This window comes from Anolis carolinensis, chromosome 6, assembly GCF_035594765.1.
Source record: "Anolis carolinensis isolate JA03-04 chromosome 6, rAnoCar3.1.pri, whole genome shotgun sequence".
NCBI classification, from domain to species: domain Eukaryota; kingdom Metazoa; phylum Chordata; class Lepidosauria; order Squamata; family Dactyloidae; genus Anolis; species Anolis carolinensis.
This window is the reverse complement of record NC_085846.1, coordinates 3,504,845-3,524,620: the sequence shown is the minus strand read 5'-3', so window position 1 is coordinate 3,524,620 and position 19,776 is coordinate 3,504,845. Positions and strand designations below refer to the sequence as shown.

General features: G+C 41.6%; 1 protein-coding gene across 1 annotated transcript in view; it reads left to right on the top strand.

Moving 5' to 3' along the window:
• zcwpw1 (zinc finger CW-type and PWWP domain containing 1) overlaps positions 1-15,537 on the top strand; it is a 35,952-nt gene extending 20,415 nt beyond the window's left edge. The window contains 11 exon segments of the mRNA XM_062957454.1: positions 869-985; positions 2,055-2,175; positions 4,593-4,668; positions 5,821-5,928; positions 7,081-7,164; positions 10,070-10,136; positions 10,225-10,322; positions 12,252-12,315; positions 12,659-12,784; positions 14,758-14,986; positions 14,988-15,537. Coding sequence (XP_062813524.1) covers positions 869-985; positions 2,055-2,175; positions 4,593-4,668; positions 5,821-5,928; positions 7,081-7,164; positions 10,070-10,136; positions 10,225-10,322; positions 12,252-12,315; positions 12,659-12,784; positions 14,758-14,986; positions 14,988-15,177 — 1,280 coding nt within the window. The 3' untranslated portion in view covers positions 15,178-15,537.
• Positions 15,538-19,776: the final 4,239 nt, after the last annotated feature.

The following is a 19,776-nucleotide window of genomic DNA, read 5'->3' as shown; positions in this document are numbered from 1 at the left end:
CTTGGTCTTTCACAGTCCTTGAATTCTGTGCCAAGCAACAACTAGAGAGGGAGCCTGCTTTAAAAAGTCCTGTAAGCCATTTCTGCTCAAACAGAGGACCCTCACTTCAGAATAGGAGAATGGGAGGACAGCTACATTTGGTGGCCCTTTTTGGGGACCCATCATGAGTAATTCCAAAAACCAACATGGTACAGAGTTTTGAGTGTAGGACTGCGAGAATAGGGTTTGAATCCCCATTCAAGCCAGAGAAATATACTGAGTGAACTTAGGCAAGCCCTGTTCTCTCACCCTCAGAGGAAGGCTGGCCAACCACCTCTGAAGAAATCTTGCCATGAAAACCCTGCCATAGTTTAGTCTTAGAGCAGGCACGGGCAAACTCTGGCCCTCCGGGTGCTTTGGACTTCAATTGTTCTTTGAATGCGATTTCCTGCTTCTTGGCAGGGGGTTGGACTGGATGGCCCATGAGGTCTCTTCCAACTCTACTATTCTATGATTCTATGTGGAAGTTGAAGTCTAAAATACCTGGAGGAGGGCCAAGATTTGCCTGTGCCTGCCTTAGACCCATCATAAATCAGAAATGACTTGAAGGTGCAGAATAACAACAGATAAAGAGAGAAATAAAAAATAATAATAATAATTTTAGCCCACCTTTCAACAGAGCTGTTTACAAAAAAAGAGAGAAAATTCAAGCAAAGTGTAACTTAAGAAGGAAAACATGAATACATTAAAAGCTTGTAAAGAAAACTCCAAATATCTATATTTGTGTAGCACAGGCAAAATAATTCATGTTGCCATTGATGCATGGGTGCCACCCACATGGGTGCCATTCCAAGCAGGTTGTTGGAGCTCATGGCAACCTGTCTTTTAGGTTGGTGCATTGCGTGGATCCAGTGCTCCGACCCAAACTGCCACAAGTGGAGGCGACTCAGCAGCAAGACTGACCCCTCGGTTCTGCCGGAGGACTGGTCCTGTAGCCAGAACCTGGGTAAGTGATCCAGCCATGTTACAACTGTCATATAAAACTAGAATGTGTCCCATCCCTTCTAAATCAGGCAAAGAAGCCTGGAGGGAAACAGGACTGGAACTGAGTATGAACTCTTGTTCTGTTTCTGAAAGAAAAGGCCCCTGTCTGCTCAGAAGTGGGACCTTTCCCCACAAATTCACTTTCTGAGCAGTTTATTTATTTATTTATTTGCTTGTTTCTATCCCGTTTTTCTCCCAGAATGGGACTCAAAGTGGTGTACAGCATATAAAATCAGAAAGCACTTACAAAACATAAAAACACAATCACAAACCACAAGATGCATAAAATTACTAGCTTACAACATTATAAAACCCCAACACCCATAAAACCCATAAAACAATTAACACAGAACACAAATTAGACATTCAGGTTAAAAGCCTCAGTAATATCCACTCCTTTAGGACATAACACTGCACATCACAGGTAACTATCTACCTAGTGTTCTTCTTCAGGGAAGGCTTCCAAAAGTAGAATATCCTTTTTGCACCTAGTTCTGTTTGACAGTCTTCAGCACTTCCAAATAACATAAACAAACTTCCAGTTTGCCTGCTCTTGTTCTCCAACATGTTACCAAGCCTGAACGTTTGGGATGGAGCAGTCTATGTGGCAGATCCATATTCAGAATTATTACAGTAGAAAGAAACATGTTTCTGAATGCATTCTTTTCTAAGTTGCTTTGTTTCTACATTTCTTTGTGTAATGCCTGTATGTTACAGGTTTTAAATCATATAGTTTTTAACATAGTTAGCCACTTTTGAGTATTCTTTAAAAGAGGAAAACATGATCTTAGTGATGGTGATGATGATGATGTGTGCCTTTCTGCTCTGAAACTGGGCAGTCCAAATCAGAGGTGGTTTGCTTACATTCTGAGATCTGGCCAACATGGTTGCATAGTCCTAAGTAATTTGGTTTCTGTAACAAGTTGTTTCCAAACTTTGGTGAAATGGGAGTAAACTAAATCAGGAGGGAAAAAAGATACATTTGTTTCAACTATGTGGAGTTTGAGTGAAGTATCTGTTGTCTGTGGCAGATCTCCAGTACAACAGCTGCAGCATTTCTGAGGAGTCCTGGTCGGGAACAGAAGGCGAGATAGTCTATGCGGCTTATGTTCCAGGGTCACTCGTATGGGCCAAGCAATATGGATACGCATGGTATGAAGAAGAAGGAAAAAGCCTTCCTCATGTAAACATTATTCACCTCTGCCCTTATTTTAGGCACACTTCCACGGATACAAGTCTTATTGACACAAATGGGACGTTGCTTTCAAGTGCCAAAATACCTCTGTGTGGTTTTAAAACCTGCACGGCTGCCATCATCATGTCGTGTGGTGGCAGAAAAATCCTAGTTATGTGAGCAGCGCTGCCCTAAAAGACGATATTTCCATTGCCAAGCTGATCAGGGTCAGGCCTTGCGAGCCAAGAAATAGCAGGCCCGAACACTCCTGTGCAGAATAGACTTGCTCCAGGTGTCTCCTGGTGATTAAAAATCCAAATAAACCTCTACTTTAAGGGGAAAACAACAATCCGCAGCTGAATATGGCTTTGTGCAGGCGTTCCAAGCGCTGACCCTCCCTGAGAAGCTCAGCCAAAAGAGCCAAGCTTTCTTTCTCGGCGCCTTTTGCCAGGACGGCAGCTGCAGTCCTCTGAGGGAAAACTGGCCAAAGATGGGGCCTCCCGTTTCAAGAAGGGGCAGGAAGGCCTGAGGAAGACCCCCCTCTCTTTCATATCCTGAGCATCACTGAGGGGGTGTTTAGCAGGCCTTGTGGGGATATGGAGGAGCCTCCATTGGAGGCACACTGCCCCTGACCACGCTTGACCTGATAGGAACCGCCTTGGTTTGCAAAGCTTTCCGTCTTGAGGGCAGACTTCAGGCACAGCTGTGTTTTTGTTCGGAGCTCTTGTACATTATTGGCACCCGATAAATGCAAAGGTTGCTGTGGTGGAGTGGCAGCGGAGGGAGAGTGGCCAAGCCAAACGTAGGGAGGTCCAAGTTTACAAGGTCTGCTTCCACGCTAGAGGCCATGACTGCCATGGAGGAATTCCTTTCCTGCTGTTGGCTGGGAGGGGAATTAAAGCAGATATTCAAGTCACACTGAATATAATCCCCCAGTGGAGTAGTGGGTTAAAGCCTTGTGACTTGAAGGTTGCGTTGCTGACCTGAAGGCTGCCAGGTTCGAATCCTACCCGGGGAGAGCGCGGATGAGCTCCCTCTATCAGCTCCAGCTCCATGTGGGAACATGAGAGAAGCCTCCCGCAAGGATAGTAAAAACATCCGGGGATCCCCTGGGCAACGTCCATGCAGACGGCCAATTCTCTCACTCCAGAAGTGACTTGCAGTTTCTCAAGTCACTCCTGACACGAAAAAAATAATAATCACAGTTTGGAGAAAATAATCTTTTTGGAACGCGTCTCTCAGAATCCTCCTGAGAGTCACCAACAGGGATTGTAGTCCAAAAGGGTAACCTTTCAAAGTTCTGAATGCAATGTTTTATCACCCAGAAATGCTCTTCTCGATGCCCAAAATCTTCTTGCTTATTCTTCTATTAGTTTAACAATGTCAGCCTTCAAAATAATTTCTTATTCATTTTTCGGAGACATAGGTTGTTTGTATGTTTCCTGTTTTCCTGTGCTATCGTTTTAGCAAGGGGTCTTAATTTCTTAGTGAAACGATTATAATTTTTATGCTCAAGCTCTGTGTATCTTATGGAAAATCTATGTGTTTTAAAACCTGTCCCCTTTCAAGATGTATCCAGAGCTTGAGAAGTTACTTTACAAAGTTCTTAGTTTCTGTTACTCATTACCATATCTAAAAGATAACATGTTACAGTAGAGTCTCACTTATCCAACATAAACGGGCCGGCAGAACGTTGGATAAGTGAATATGTTGGATAATAAGGTGAGATTAAGGAGAAGCCTATTAAACATCAAATTATGTTATGATTTACAAATTAAGCACCAAAACATCATGTTATACAACAAATTTGACAGAAAAAGTAGTTCAATATGCAGTAATGCTATGTAGTAATGACTGTATTTACGAATTTAGCACCAAAATATCACGATGTATTGAAAACATTGACTACAAAAATGCGTTGGATAATCCAGAATGTTGGATAAGCGAATTTTGGATAAGTGAGACTCTACTGTACCTCTAATTACTACATTGTTGGGCAAGCAATTTACATTTCTTCCTGTCCTTTTTTTTAGCTTTTCTGTTACTTTTTATTGCCTTTAGAGAAGGAAGAAAACTTTGAGGTGGATAAATCCCAAGCATAAATCTTGAAAAATTATTGTCAAAATGTCTCTAAAGATGCCCTTCAAAGAAGCCATGACTCATTACGCCATAAAAGTAACTTAATTCCTCCTCATCTTGCTGTTGGAATGTAATTTCTTTACATCTTTACCCCCCCCCCCCCCCCACATACACAACTAACTAGTTGCAGGTAACTGCATTACTTGTAATTTATTATGTACCAGCTTTCTCTATACCAATGTTCTTTGGAAGGGAATTTTAGAAGCTGGATGTTTGTGATTCATATCCTTCTTCTCCTTTCTCCATGCATTTGCAGGTGGCCTGGGGTCATAGAGGCGGACCCTTACCTTGGAGAGTATCTTCTGTTTTCTTCTCAAACAGATTCACTTCCCGTTAAGTATTATGTACATTTGCTGCCCTTATTTGCATGTTGTCGGGACCCATTCCTTTTTATATGCCTGCCTGCAGTGGTCTCTTGGTATCTGCTGAGGTTTGGTTCCAGGACATCCATGAATATCAAAAACCTTGATATACAATGGCATAGTAAAATGGCATCCCTTATATAAAATGGCAGAATCGAGGTTTGCCTTTTTGGAATTCTTAACAAAAAATTTCAAACCAAGGACGGTTGATCCAGAATCTGAATACCAAGGGTCAACTGTACATGTAAATAAGTCTTGGGTAATTCTGCTGGGTTCATGGGCAAATGCCTTTCCCTGAAATGCTCCAGGGTTGTGAATTTGCCAATTTTTAAAAAATAGTGGCCAAAATTAAAATTGAACATTTTTGGACGTTAAGCAGCTCAAAGGGTTCCTGCAACCTGTTTATGAATGAAAGTCAAATCACTGTCCCTGGAAGATATTCACTTTTCTTTTCTCTGGACAGCAAAAGGGGGCTCGTGGGAGTCTCTCAAGGCCCACAAAACAGCCCACTGTTTTTCCCACTGGCTGCATCTTAATTCTAGGTGTAAGGATCTTATGCAGAACAGTACTAACTGTAGGAGCATCTGCCATCTATAGCAGAGCAGAGTGTAGTGTGGCCAGTGCTATATATGAGCTTACAGTAGGAAATAGGAGTGACAATATTTTGGAGAGTCTGGTAAGATTTTATAAAGGTAAACTTACTTTTTATTGTTGCAGCCAATACATTTGAGTAGATGGACAAATGGAAGGTTACCTGACTTTTGCAGAAGAGTCCCTAATACTGACTCTCCTGTCTGTCAGTCGTCTTGAGACAGAGAAGCCCCATGGTGCTCTCTTCCTCTCAAACAAAAGAAAATAAAGGTGCACTAAAGGCTTTTGGGAAGAAGAAGGTGGACGGGACCTCTCCATGCAGGCAGGAAGCAAAGCACCTTGAGTGACATAGATCTAGGGAACAGAGGTCAAAACAAGACAACAGGTCTACCCCACAGTGTGCCCTATTTGCTCAAAAAACAAATGTCGATGCTTCCAACATTTACCATCCTTGACAGGAGCCCTATGCTGCCCCTCATGAGCCTCACTATCCAAGGCCACTGACACGCTCCATTTCTGCCCCTCTTTCAGTCCAAGTACCACGTGACCTTCTTTGGCAAGACTGTGTCCCGGGCCTGGATCTCTGCCTCCATGCTGAGGAATTTTGCTGGATCGAGCATGGAAAAAGGGAATGGCTTGGTAAGGGGACTTCTGGGGTTTTTAGGGAGTTGCTTTTTTTTCGTGTCAGGAGCAACCTGAGTAGCTTCATTATAATTCTATTCTGAATGTTATTAGGCTCCTTTCATCGGGGTATTTTAATCTAATGATTTTATCTTATATTGCTGCTATAGTCCCCCCCCCCCCCCCGCCAAATTTGAAGTTGACGGATTTGCATTGGTGGTTGTTTGATATTATTACTGTTATATAAACCTTTGTTTTAACTTCTGTTTTATCACCTTCTTGTGTTTTATACTGTGTATATTGTTTAATGTATTTGTGCTGTTACTTTTGTAACGTTGTGAGCCGCCCCGAGTCCCCACGGGGAGATGGTGGTGGGGTATAAATAAAGTTTATTATTATTATTATTATTATTATTATTATTATTATTAGCTTCTGGTGTGAGTTGCTAACATCTACTGCAGAAGAGATCAGGGGACCAGGAAACCTTGGAAGCATCGAAGGGGGAGACCAATGATGGCTTTGGAAAGTGATTACAGATCTCTCAGAGATAAGAAAGAGCAACTGGCACATATTGAAGACAGAACAGATTTCTGGGAGGGATCCCCTGAGACACTTTTGAAAATGCTTTTGTTTTCCCCCATTCTTTCCACTTTCCTGTCGGCTCTTCCTCTACCTTGTCATCATCTCTGTTTTTTCCCTGCTATTCCTGTATTTTCCTCTTTCTGTATTTTTCTCTACTCTGAGAAAGATTGTTGACCCAATGGCTTTGAGCCAGTTTCAAAGCTGAACATCTATTATAGATCCCATCAAAATATCTAAGGAGTTTGTCTGGAAAGGAAAAAATGGGCAAAATGATGGTGGGGTTATATATTTAAGCCAGCTGCTATTTGACATGGTTAATCGGATTTTGCCATTCCTACCAAAAGCAAACTCCAGAAGCAACTCCGGTTGCTCCTGACACGGAAAAAAAACAAAAAAACAAAACAAAAGTGGCTTGTTGGTAAGGAATGCAAAATCTTCCCCCTGCTATTCCTGATCCCCAGCACTATCCTCCCCAAACCCTTTCTTTCAAGCCACGCACACTCCCAGGATCAGCAGTAGCATTCCCCATCCACCACCCCCACTAACTAAAAACACAGATCTAGATCTGTTCTGCCTTTTCATTTTCAGGACAAGCCGAAAAGCCAAACTGGGAAGAAGAATCTCAAGGTTGCTCTGAGGATGGCAAAAGAAGCCGAGCAAATGAACATTCAGGTGTGATTCAGGGGTCAGGAGCATTGGCCCTTTTTCTCAGAATGATGTCCTTCCTTTTTCTCACATGTTTTGCACAGCATCTAAGCGACGGATTCTCCAAACAATTGTGCAGTCCTTTTCTGGGTCCCTCCAGACCTGGTGCGGCAATTTATTTTTTCACCATAAAATGAAATTTCAGGGCCCAGCAGTTTTTGAAGTTGGGGTCCAACAGAGCAGCATTGAGGGCTTTGGGGACCTCCTTCCAAATCCTTTCCATTATCACTTTTTGCTCAGTGTAGTCAAGGGATTTGCAAGGTCTTCCTTGCCCTTCAACTATTGCTACCTTTCTGTTCCCCATGACAAAGAGGACTGGGGAGAGAAGTGGGATTATTGGATACCATTTATTCTTCTTCCCTCTTTCCCTTTATGATAAGAAGCATACAACAGTGCTACCCAAAGTGGTGGCTCAGTGAGTAGTTGTAGCCAGTTGACACAAATATGGTTGCCAGTCCCTGGTACAATAGGAGAGAGCCTGCCAGTTTGCCATCAAGAAGCACACATCTGTGGATGTTGTTTGACCCTGGTCTCCACTTAGGAGTGAATTCTGTTTAGGCCAGACATGAGCCAACTTTGGCCCTCCCTCCAGTTGTTTTGGACGTCAATAGGCTGTTAGGAATAGTGGTAGTTGAAGTCCAAAACACCTGGAGGGACAACATTTGCCTATGCCTGGTTTAAGTAAAGCCTCTATTTAATTTCTGAGCATGGAGGAACTTGTGCAAAGGCTCATTCAACGTGTGATCAAGGAATCCCAGTACCAGTCTTTGCAGCTGGAGAGACGGGCGTCCTTGCTTGTTTGTTTGGTTTTACATGGAGAATCCCCCGTGGAACCTTTTGTTTTCTCCTCTGAAACTGGGCATAGAGCAAGGCTCCCAGCCAGGCAAGGAACCAGCTGCTCTTTCAGACAGAAGACACCTGGGGGGACACCCCTGTTGTGAGACAAGGCAGTCCCTCCTGGGTCATTTCAAGGGAACAGCTGGGCATCACTGGCAGGGGAGGCCTGTAGTTGTGCCCTGGACCTTGCTTACTCTGCTGCAAGCCTCCCTTTTCAGGCAGGAAGAGGAAGAGGTCTATGGGATCGTTTTGTTGGGGAGAAGGATCCCAGCTTAATTTAGGGGAGACTCCCGCCTTTGTTTATGCTTTGCTTACTTATAACCATTTATCACATTGAGCTCAAGAAGGTGGACATGGCTCTCCTTTCCCTATTTTGTCCTCTCAACAGCCTTGTCAGAGGACAAACTAAGAAAGGCCCCATCTACACTGCCATATCAAATCCAGATTGTCTGCTTTGAAGGCCCCTTCTACACTGCCAGATAATCCAGGTTATCAAAGCAGAAAATACACTGGATTTTCTGGATTATTTTAGGTCCCTTCTACACTACCATATAAAATGCAGATTATCTGCTTTGAATTGGATTATATGGTGTAGACTGTGGTCCCTTCTACACTGCTAGATAATCCAGGTTATCAAAGCAGAAAGTCCACATCTGATTTGAACTGGATTATTTATTTATTTACAGCATTATTTTAGGCCCCATCTGCACTGTCATATAAAATGCAGATTATCTACTTTGAACTGGATTATATGGCAATGTAGACCAGGGGTCCCCAAACTAAGGCCCGGGGGCCGGATGCGGCCCTCCAAGGTCATTTACCTGGCCCCCGCCCTCAGTTTTATAATATAATATATTGTATATACATATCATGTTGATAATAATATTATAATGTAATGCAATATAACCTAATAATAATACCATATAATAATATGAATTATATATTCTATATTACATATAATATTACTAATAATATTACAGTATAGTGGTATAGTTCAATATAGTAACATATAATGCTAATATTGTGCTATGCTAATAATATATTGTATGTACATATAATTTGTAAACCACTCTGAGTCCCCTTTGGGGTGAGAAGGGTGTGATACAAATGTAGTATATTTTTATATTTTATATTTTATTATATTATATTGCTCTGGGCATGGCCCCATGTTAGCCGCCCCGAGTCCCCGTTGGGGAGATGGTGGCGGGGTATAAATAAAGTTTTATTATTATTATTATTATAGTAAATAAATGCAGTAAATAAATAATAAATAAATTTTAGACTTAGGCTCACCCAAAGTCTGAAATGACTTGAAGGCACAGAACAACAACAACAACTATTAACTTGACTATCTCATTGGCCAGAAGCAGGACCACACTTCCCATTGAAATCCTGATAAATGTATGCTGGTTAAAATTGTTTTTATTTTTAAATATTGTATTGTTCTTTCATTGTTCTTGTTGTTGTTTTTGCACTAGAATTTTATTTTATTTTTTCGTGTCAGGAGCAACCGGAGTTGCTTCTGGAGTGAGAGAATTGGCCGTCTGCAAGGACGTTGCCCAGGGGACGCCTGGATGTTATGATGTTTTTACCATCCTTGTGGGAGGCTTCTCTCATGTCCCCGCATGGAGCTGGAGCTGATAGAGGGAGCTCATCCACACTCTCCCCAGGTGGGATTCGAACCTGGCAGCTTTCAGGTCAGCAACCCAACCTTCAAGTCACTTAGTCCACTACGCCATCTGGGGGCTCGCACTACAAATAAGACATATGCAGTGTGAATTGGAATTTGTTTGTATTTTTTTTCAAATGATAATCCGGCCCCTCAACAGTCTGAAGGATTGTGGACCGGCCCTCGGCTTAAAAAGTTTGAGGACCCCTGATGTAGACTAATATCCAGCTCAAAGCAGATACTGTGGATTTTATACAGCTATGTAGAAGGGGCCAAAATCACAGGTGAAAGTGGAGACACTGTACACTCTTACCTCAAAGACCTGTTAGACCTATTCATGTCTCCCCTTTCATTTCCCTGGACCAGGAGAGAATAAGGATGTTTGGATTCCACAGACGGTTCAGCGGGAGAGCCTTACCCAAAGGCCTGCAAGGTAGTTGGAGAATGGTGTGGGGTCACAGGGATGCCCAAAAGGCCGATGCCCCTCTCACTGCCATTTCTCTGTTCCATTTGCCTTGTAGATTGCTTCAACTTCACCTGCAAACTTCCTGCCAAGATGGCTCTGAGGCCGGGGGTTAAGAAAAGGAGCCCTCCAAGGCCAAAGAAGGGTCAAGAGAAGGTGGGCTGGGAATACTTAAAATCCCCCAGTTAAAATTATTAAACAGTATTACATTGGCTACTGTGAAAGGTACGGTATATTTGCAAGTTTATTCCAAAGTTAAATGGTTGATTATGAGCAATACTAAGATGGTAACGATTTGGGGCCCCTGGTGGCACAGTGTGTTAAAGCACTGAGCTGCTGAACTTGCAGACCGAAAGGTCACAGGTTTGAATCCAGGGAGCGGAGTGAGCGCCCGCTGTTAGCTGCAGCTTCTGCCAAACTAGCAGCTCGAAAACATGCAAATGTGAGTAGATCAATAGGTACTGCTCCAGCGGGAAGGTAACGGCACTCCATGCAGTCATGCCATTGGCCACATGACCATGGAGGTGTCTACGGACAACGCCGGCTCTTCGGCTTAGACATGGAGATGAGCACCAACCCCCAGAGTCGGACAGGACTGGACTTAACGTCAGGGGAAGAAAACCTTTACCTAAATGGTTGATTATTAGGAAGGTGTTCCAGCAGAGAGGAAGTAGATTATGTTAAACCGCTTTGAGTCCCCTTTGGGAGAGTTAAAGCAGGGTGTAAATAAATATAATAACAGCAACACTAATAACAAATACAAGTTGAAATCAATTTTATAAGATACAGTAGAGTCTCACTTATCCAACACTCGCTTATCCAACGTTCTGGATTATCCAGCGCATTTTTGTAGTCAATGTTTTCAATATATCGTGATATTTTGGGGCTAAATTAATAAATACAGTAATTACTACATAACATTACTGCATATTGAACTACTTTTTCCACCAAATTTGTTGTCTAACATGATGTTTTGGTGCTTCATTTGTAAAATCATAACCTAATTTGATGTTTAATAGGCTTTTCCTTAATGCCTCCTTATTATCCAATATATTTGCTTATCCAACGTTCTGCCGGCCCGTTTATGTTGGATAAGTGAGACTCTACTGTAGTAAAAGCAATTTTTCCAATACAGTGGAAAACGTTTGTCTTTATATGCTTTAAATAATTATATTCCAATATTATTATGGCCCAGATCTTTGGATCCAACCCTTGATTTTAACATTTTATTTTGTATATTATGACTGTTTATGATGTGTTTTTATCCATGTTGATGTTTTATTGTTGGTTGATTTGCTTGTTGTTTTGATTTTGATTTTGTGATGTTATGTCCGGGGATGGCCCCCATGTAAGCCGCCCCGAGTCCCTTCGGGGAGATGGGGCGGGGTATAAGAATAAAGTTTCTTTTCTGTTGCTCCCTCTAATATCTATCCTCCAAAATACCCCACTCCCTTATGACCCTGTTTGCTGTGGTTTTTATTTTTATGTCTTTCTCACCCCGAGTTTTAACCTTAATGTTCATGTGGTCTGCCCTTGTTTTCATTGTCTCCTTGTTTTATTTTGTAATGGATATTATTTATTGTATTGCTTATTGTATTGTGATGTGCTGTTCTTTTATATGCTGTTTACATTGTATTGTTTTGGGCATGGCCTCATGTAAGCCGCCCCGAGTCCCCGTTGGGGAGATGGTGGCGGGGTATAAAAAAGTATTATTATTATTATTATTATTATTGACACAACGACGTTGTATGACACAGCAGACAAGATTATTATTATTATTATTATTATTATTATTATTATTATTGACACAACGACGTTGTATGACACAGCAGACAAGATTATTATTATTATTATTATTATTATTATTATTATTATTATTATTATTATTATTATTATGAAGTCAGGACAGAGTTCATTGTATGGCATAGGACAGGGTGGAGTATTAGGTTTTAAATAGTATATCTCAAGCAACCAGAAGCTACATTGATCCGGCATCGACCAATCTCCAGGGTTAACTGAGTGTCTGCTGTATTACTAAGTGTTCGGCTTGTAATACTCCCCGTTTTTCCGGCGTCTGTGTTCCAGCTTCCTCCTGGCACCCTGGTGATGAAAGCTGATCTGAAAGTCAAGAATGAATTCAAGACAAAGGGTGAGCTTTTGACTCATAAAACCATCTTCTCCAGTAGCTTGAACCTCAGGCCTCTTTCCTATAGTTTAAGCCAGGCATGGGCAAACTTGGGCCCTCCCTCCAGGTGTTTTGGACTCCAACTCCCCCCATCCCTAACAGCCTCAGGCCCCTTCCTTTCCCCCCTCAGCCGCTTAAGCGGCTGAGGGGGGAAAGGAAAGGGCCTGAGGCTGTTAGGGATGGGGGAAGTTGGAGTCCAAAACACCCGGAGGGAAGGCCCAAGTTTGCCCATACCTGGTAAGCCTTGCTTCATAGCCTTGACGGCAGAGAGGCCTGGATACTAAGTGCCCCCATCTTATCCACGCAGAGCACAAAAGAGCCAACGTGGCAAGTGAAGGCCTCTCCTTGTCCAAGAAGAGCCGAAGAGAGGGGCCGTTGCCCAAATCTGAAGCTGGATCAAGCATAGCAAAGAGACGGCAGAAAGGCCAGGAAGGTATGAGACAGAAATAGTCTGCACTACATAGTTTATCACAGTTTGACACCATTTTAACTGGGACTTTTAAATTAACCTGTTAAGTCTTTTACCGTGTGTTCTGCAACTGTTTTTGGTATTTTTACTGTTTCTAATGTTAGATTTAATGTCCATTTATATCCCCTTGCGTGGGGATTGCCTTGTTTGCCCATTGCACCGTGCAGGAGAGCATTGTTGGCATATATATCACATGGGAGGAAGAGCAAATAAGCACAGCTCTGATGTTGTGGAAGATGTTATTGTCAATCTGGTGTGGTCCTTAAAACTCCCTGCTAGAAAGTTGTAGTTTCGTAGCTCATGGAAGTGAACTAGAGCTCTTTAGTGGAGAAGCGGCTGACCACCAGTTGAAGACATAGCAGTAAAAGTGGCATCCAAGTACTATTGCTGAGCAGCACAAGTTGCTGTTATTTGCCATAATGCTGGCTTCAAATTATTGTGCTCTTAGAAATGAGAGGTCACCAGAATTTCCAGCTATCCACTGATTTGCAAATATACCTTTGGTGGTAGAGTCTGACTTATCCAACACTCGCTTATGCAACGTTCTGGATTATCCAACGCATTTTTGTAGTCAATGTTTTCAATATATTGTGATATTTTGGTGCTAAATTCATAAATACAGTAATTACAACATAACATTACTGCATATTGAACTACTTTTTCTGTCAAATTTGTTGTATAACTCGAAGTTTTGGTGCTTAATTTGTAAAATCATAACCTAATTTGATGTTTAATAGGCTTTTCCTTAATCCCTCCTTATTATCCAAGATATTTGCTTATCCAAGCTTCTGTCGGCCCGTTTAGCTTGGATAAATGAGACTCTACTGTACCTTTGATGGTAATTTCTAAGTTTTGAATTTGAAGGAACTTGAATCTGGGTGATGAAGAATTATTGCATTCTGTGATTTAATACAAGAAGGAAGGAAGGATAGATAGACAGATAGATGGTGGAGGAGGGAAGAATGAATACAGAAGGAGGGAGGTTTAGACTTGATGGCCCTTGGGGACTCTTCCTATTTTATTTATTTATTTATTAGCAACATTTATATCCTGTTCTACTGACCCTGAAGGGGACTCAGGCAGCTTACAAGTTAGATGTACATAAGGTTAAGGTAAAGGTTTTCCCCTGACGTTAAGTCCAGTCGTGACCGAGTCTGGGGGTTGGTGCTCATGTATACGTACATACAATATATTATATTATTAGCATAGCACAATATAAGCATTATATATTACTATCTTGTACTATAACACTATATTTCCGTAAGGAACTGAAGACCTGGTGGTGTTGGCCGGTTTTTCAGTAACTACATTGGAATACCGCCAATTTCTGGGCCTGAATATATTGCACAAGATTTCTCTAACTTAAAATGATACATTTTAATATATTGGGTTTATGGTTCCCGTCCCCTTGATCAGGTCATGTAAGTGTTATTTATTTCTATAATTGTATTTTTACTTTGCTTAATAATATGTTATTATGTTTGTTATGTAGTGTTTGTGTTGTTTTATGATTGGAAATCGCCCATTGGAGTCCCATCCGAGAGATAGGGCGGTATATAAATAAAGTTTTATAATTATAATTATATTATTATTATTGTAATATTATTAGTAATATTACATGTCATATAAATATACAATTATAATAGTGTATTATTATTATTATATTGTATTACATTATAATATTATTATCAATATTATGTGTATATACAATATATTATATTATTACTATAGCAGAATATGAGTATTATATATTATTATATTGACACAGGAGACATGTTGGAATGATGTCTTCCTGGCCCCCTTCACCACTCTGGCCTACTCCTATCTATCTATAGATCTATTTTAGAGGTTGGACTAGATGACCCTGGTGGCCTCTTCCAACTGTGATTCTATGACCCTTTCCCTGGATCTTAATTGGTTTCTGTGTTTCTCCCAAGGTTTGAGGAAACCCTCTTCTGTGCCACAGCACAAGGATAACAAAACCAAACACCTCAGTTCTCATGCAGACAGCAGTTCTTTCTCTGGTTATCCAAGGAAGAAAAACAGTTTGGAGGAGACCGAAATCTCCCTCGGGAACAAAAGCAAGGGCAGCACAGGCCTGGAGGAACCAAGTGAGTCCTTGCCATCTGACCGAAGTGGAGAGGAAACCTTCAACAGCCAGGAGACAATTTGCTGTGAGGAATGACTCTCCTGAAAACTTTTCCTTGGCCTTATTTGAAGAGAAGCCTCTTGGGTGTGGGCCACCAGCCCTTGGAATGAAAAAGGTGGTCCAGTTTCCCCTCTCTAGCCTACTACAAAGGGCAGGATACTTGAGAGCCTTGCTAAGGATAAATAGCATCAGAAATAATATTGGATAACAGAGGCAAACCAAGAAATGTGGAAAGAAGGCTGCTCTGGTTTTGACTCTTGAGTTTAATCCGCCTTGGAAGTTGGTGACGGCTTGTTTTTAAACAGAGCTGCGAAGTTTCCTTTTTTCCGTTCCATGATTAAACAGCCAGCTTGAAATAAGACATGGAAAATAAATTCACTCTCTGGTAAATGTGATCGAGCCGCTTAATGTTTAATGCAAAGGAAAAAGCAGGCAAAATGGCAAGGATAACATAGTAGACATTTGTTTTGCTCCAGTTTGTAAAATGACAAACACTTTGTTTGTGTTAGAAGAGTTACATGAAATATGTTTTTGCCAAGTTCTATTAAAGTATTGGATTTCATGGGAAGTTCTTGATGTCTTTAGTTTTATCAAGTCCCATAAGAGAAAGATTGTACCTTTGGATATGTACAGTTTAGGAAAATGGAAGGCTTTAAATTTTATCTGCTTTTCAAAGGAGTAATCACATAAGCATGGACTATAGATTGAGAGGTGCTCATTCCCTGCAAATAGGATGCTAACCCCTTTCTGTTAGAAACATATGCAATGTAAAGAGCTCACAGTCTGTTAATGTAGGCTTTTGGGTCTCTTAAAGTCCTAATTCTTGCAGGCACTGATCCTGCTCACACGTTGTGATGATCCAGGGCTGCAGAAAGCAGATCCCTCTGCCTGCATGCAGCCTCACAAACAGTAAAGCTGGGTTCAGATAGAAAATGGTCCAGGAATGGCCAGAAATTGGCCAAAGCGCCACAAAAATGTAGCATTGTGTGTTGTTGGCATATAAGCTCTGGCATGCATAAATCATGGCTTTTTGTCATGCCCGAAGCCATAGCTCTGGCTTAACTGTGGGCTGTTTCCCTGAATGGATCATGGAATAAGGCAGTGGGTCTGTGCTCTGGGTGAGGAAAAGGGAAATATCTTGGATCAAAGGCAAGGGATTTGTTAATAGCACTCGAAGTAAGATGCTGACTGCTTTCTGCAGGAAACAGGAGCAATGTATGAAGATATTGCAATCTGATAAATGTGGATTTTTGGATCCCATATAATCCTAATTCTTGGTTCACAAAGCAGAGTGGCACTTCTGCTTTTAATAGTGATTCAGAGACAGTCCAGAAAAGATATGGTGGAAGCTGAAGGCTTTTAAACAGGCTGGTTGGCCTACTGTCTGGGATACTTTGATTTTGCCTCTGCATGGAAGATTTGGGATTGGACTAGATGGCCCATGTGGTCTCTTCCAACTCTTATGATTCTATATGACTGAGCTGGGCCAAGTGTCTGCATGCAGTGGATAAATTTCCTGGAAGTAACTTTTTTTCAATCTCTGGTAATAGGGCACCTGTGGAGTCTGATGGGCAGGTTGTGTATCTTTTTATAATAATAATAATAATAATAATAATAATAATAATAATAATAATAATAATAATAATACTTTATTTCTACCCCGCCACCATCTCCCCGTGGGGACTCGGGGCAACTCACAATGTTACAAAAGTAACAGCGCAAATACATTAACAATATACATAGTTAAAACACAAGAAGATGATAAAACAGAAGTTAAAACAAAGGTTTAAACAACAGTAATAATATCAAACAACCACCAATGCCATTCAGTCAACTTCAAAGGTGGGCTGGGGGGGACTATAGCAGCAAGATAAAATCATTAGATTAAAATACCCTGATGAAAGGAACCTAATAACAATCAGAATGGAATTATAATGAGGCTGGTCATCCAACTTTTCTTCCAACTCTGGCAGAAGGTCCATAAGCGAGAGGGACTTTTATACAGAAAAATAAACACAGTTTATTATTATCATCATCATCATCATCATCATCAGAATGGTCAATGTGCAAACATTGATATTTTATTATGACACAGCAAACAAGATAGACATGCTGGATTTCGTTTCACAAAATCACAAGTCGAACACTTCCCAAGTGTCTAGGACTGTGTGATGTATTTTCGGAATGATGCGTGCAGATCCCAGTCGGGTGGCCTTTTGCAGTTGGCAGATCGTGATTTTGTCAATGTCTATTGTTTCCAAACGCCGGCTGAGATCTTTTGGCACGGCACCCAGTGTGCCCATCACCACCGGGACCACCTGCACTGGTTTCTGCCAGAGTCTTTGAAGTTCAATCTTGAGGTCCTGAGAGCGGCTGAGTTTTTCCTGTTGTTTTTCGTCAATGCAACTGTCACCTGGGATGGCGACATCAATGATCCAAACCTTTTTCTTTTCCACAACTGTGATGTCTGGTGTGTTGTGTTCCAGAACTTTGTCGGTCTGGATTTGGAAGTCCCACAGTATCTTTGTGTGCTCATTTTCCAATACTTTTGCAGGTTTGTGATCCCACCAGTTCTTTACTGCTGGGAGGTGGGACTTGAGGCATAAGTTCCAATGAATCATTTGGGCCACAAAGTTGTGCCTCTGTTTGTAGTCTGTCTGTGCGATTTTTGTACAGCAGCTGAGGATATGATCAATGGTTTCGTCGGTTTCCTTGCACAGTCTGCATTTTTGGTCATCAGCTGATTTTTCGATCTTGGCCTGACTTGCCTTTGTCCTGATGGCTTGCTCCTGGGCTGCAAGGATCAGGCCTTCTGTCTCCTTCTTCAGGGTCCCATTCGTGAGCCAGAGCCAGGTTTTCTCTTTATCAGCTTTTCCTTCAATTTTGTCAAGGAACTTTCCATGCAGTGTTTTGTTGTGCCAGCTGTCAGCTCTAGTTCGTAGTGCGGTTTTCTTGTACTGATTTTTTGTCTGCTGTATTATTATTATTATTATTATTTTTATTATTTGAGTGACCACCAATGGACCAATGTCATTATTATTATTATTATTATTATTATTATTATTAGATGGGCCAATAGGCCAATCTAGCTTGGTAATGGCCGGGCCCGTTCCACTAGCTGCGGAAACATCAAGGAAACTGCCTCAGAACCTGGAAGGAAGTACATTGTGTGTGAGAACTGTGGTTTGAAGAGGCAACAAAGGGGGCCATGAGATCATCCCCCTCCCAAGAATGTACTGGCCGGCAATGTTACACCTTTCTTTATGTAACATTTCCACATGATTTCTCACCTTCGTTTTGTAAATCAGGCGGGATTCTTAACTTCTGGCTACAGGATTCCAAGCGAACATAACAGAACACTAGGCATGTCCGATCGATGAAAAAAATGTTTCAATTCTCGTTTCTAAAGTAGGGGGTGCTGGCGCTTTGATATAGAAAGTATTTCCAATTTTTTCATCCAAAAATTTCGGATATTTCCGAAAATTTGTAATGATTCTAAATGTTTCTAAAATGGCGGGTGCGCATGCGCAATCGCTACACACTGGGCTTGTATGGCAATCTTCCATGTGAACGCAGAGGACGTTAGCCCCCACTTTTGCGTCCATTGTGGAAGCTTCTGATTGGCCGGGGAGCGGCAGCCATGTTAGGCTGCGCTAAGCTCCCATTCAAGGTAGGTTGCAGAAACAAATTTTAAAAAAAATTTAAAAAAAATTTATATTTAAAAAAATGTTATGGGGGGAAAAAATTAACGAAACATTAAGAGACAATTAGAGAATGGGCCAACAATAGTTCGAATTACATTGCTGGTTGCGCTGTGAGACAATGTCTCGGAATGCGTATCAAAAAGCGAGAACAATCCGAAATAATTCCGATATATGATTCAAAACGATTTTTTGGACATGTCTCCAGAACACAACTACAGCTTCCCTCAATCTGGAAAGCAGAAGAAACAGATGTACTTTTTTGCTCCTAAAATTCACTTTTTAATTCATGTCCATGTCCTTTTTCTCAAGCTGAGTTGCAATCTATCCTTGATCATCCATGCCTTTGATTTTCCTTGTTTCTCCCTCCCGAAACCCATTTTCTTCATCTAGGCATAGCTCTTCAACCGGCTAATGTGTTCCCGAATCCTTTGATTGGTCTTTGGAGGTTTCCGTTTGCCCAGATTGTTCGAGAATCTCTTCCAGGCAAGTTGAGGAATGAAAAACTAGGCCAGCTCCCGCCGTCTGCATAATTTGATCGGAATATTATTAGTTGCTTGGACACAGGCTCCGGAGGGTAAGTCTTGCGTGTGTGAGTGTGAAAAAGCATTCGGTTTAATTGGTCCCGGACATGGGTTAACTTTGTCTCTCCCGCCAGGTGTTTTGGACTTCAACTCCCACAATTCCTAACAGCCTACCGGCTGTTAGGAATTGTGGGAGTTGAAGTCCAAAACACCTGGAGGGCCCAAGTTGGCCCAGGCCTGTTTTAAACCATAATTCAGAGACTCAAGGGCTATTTTTTTCCCAAAAAATGAAGTTCAAGCAACATTTTTGGGTTGTGACTCAGCACTTGGCTTCCACGGCGTATAAATTCCAGACAGATGCCCTGGCCGAGATGTTGAGAAAGTGTTCTATTTTTTTCTGGCATTGGTCAGGCTCAGACTTATTTTTTTCTCCCCTTCTTTTGTGTGACAAGGAGCCATTGCTTTCACAAGAGCCATTTTTACAGCTTGTTTGCTTCTTTCCTGGCTTCCAATGATGACCAAACAGGATCCGAAACCAAACTCAAAGGGCAAAAAGCCTCAGACAAACAATGCTAACAAGCC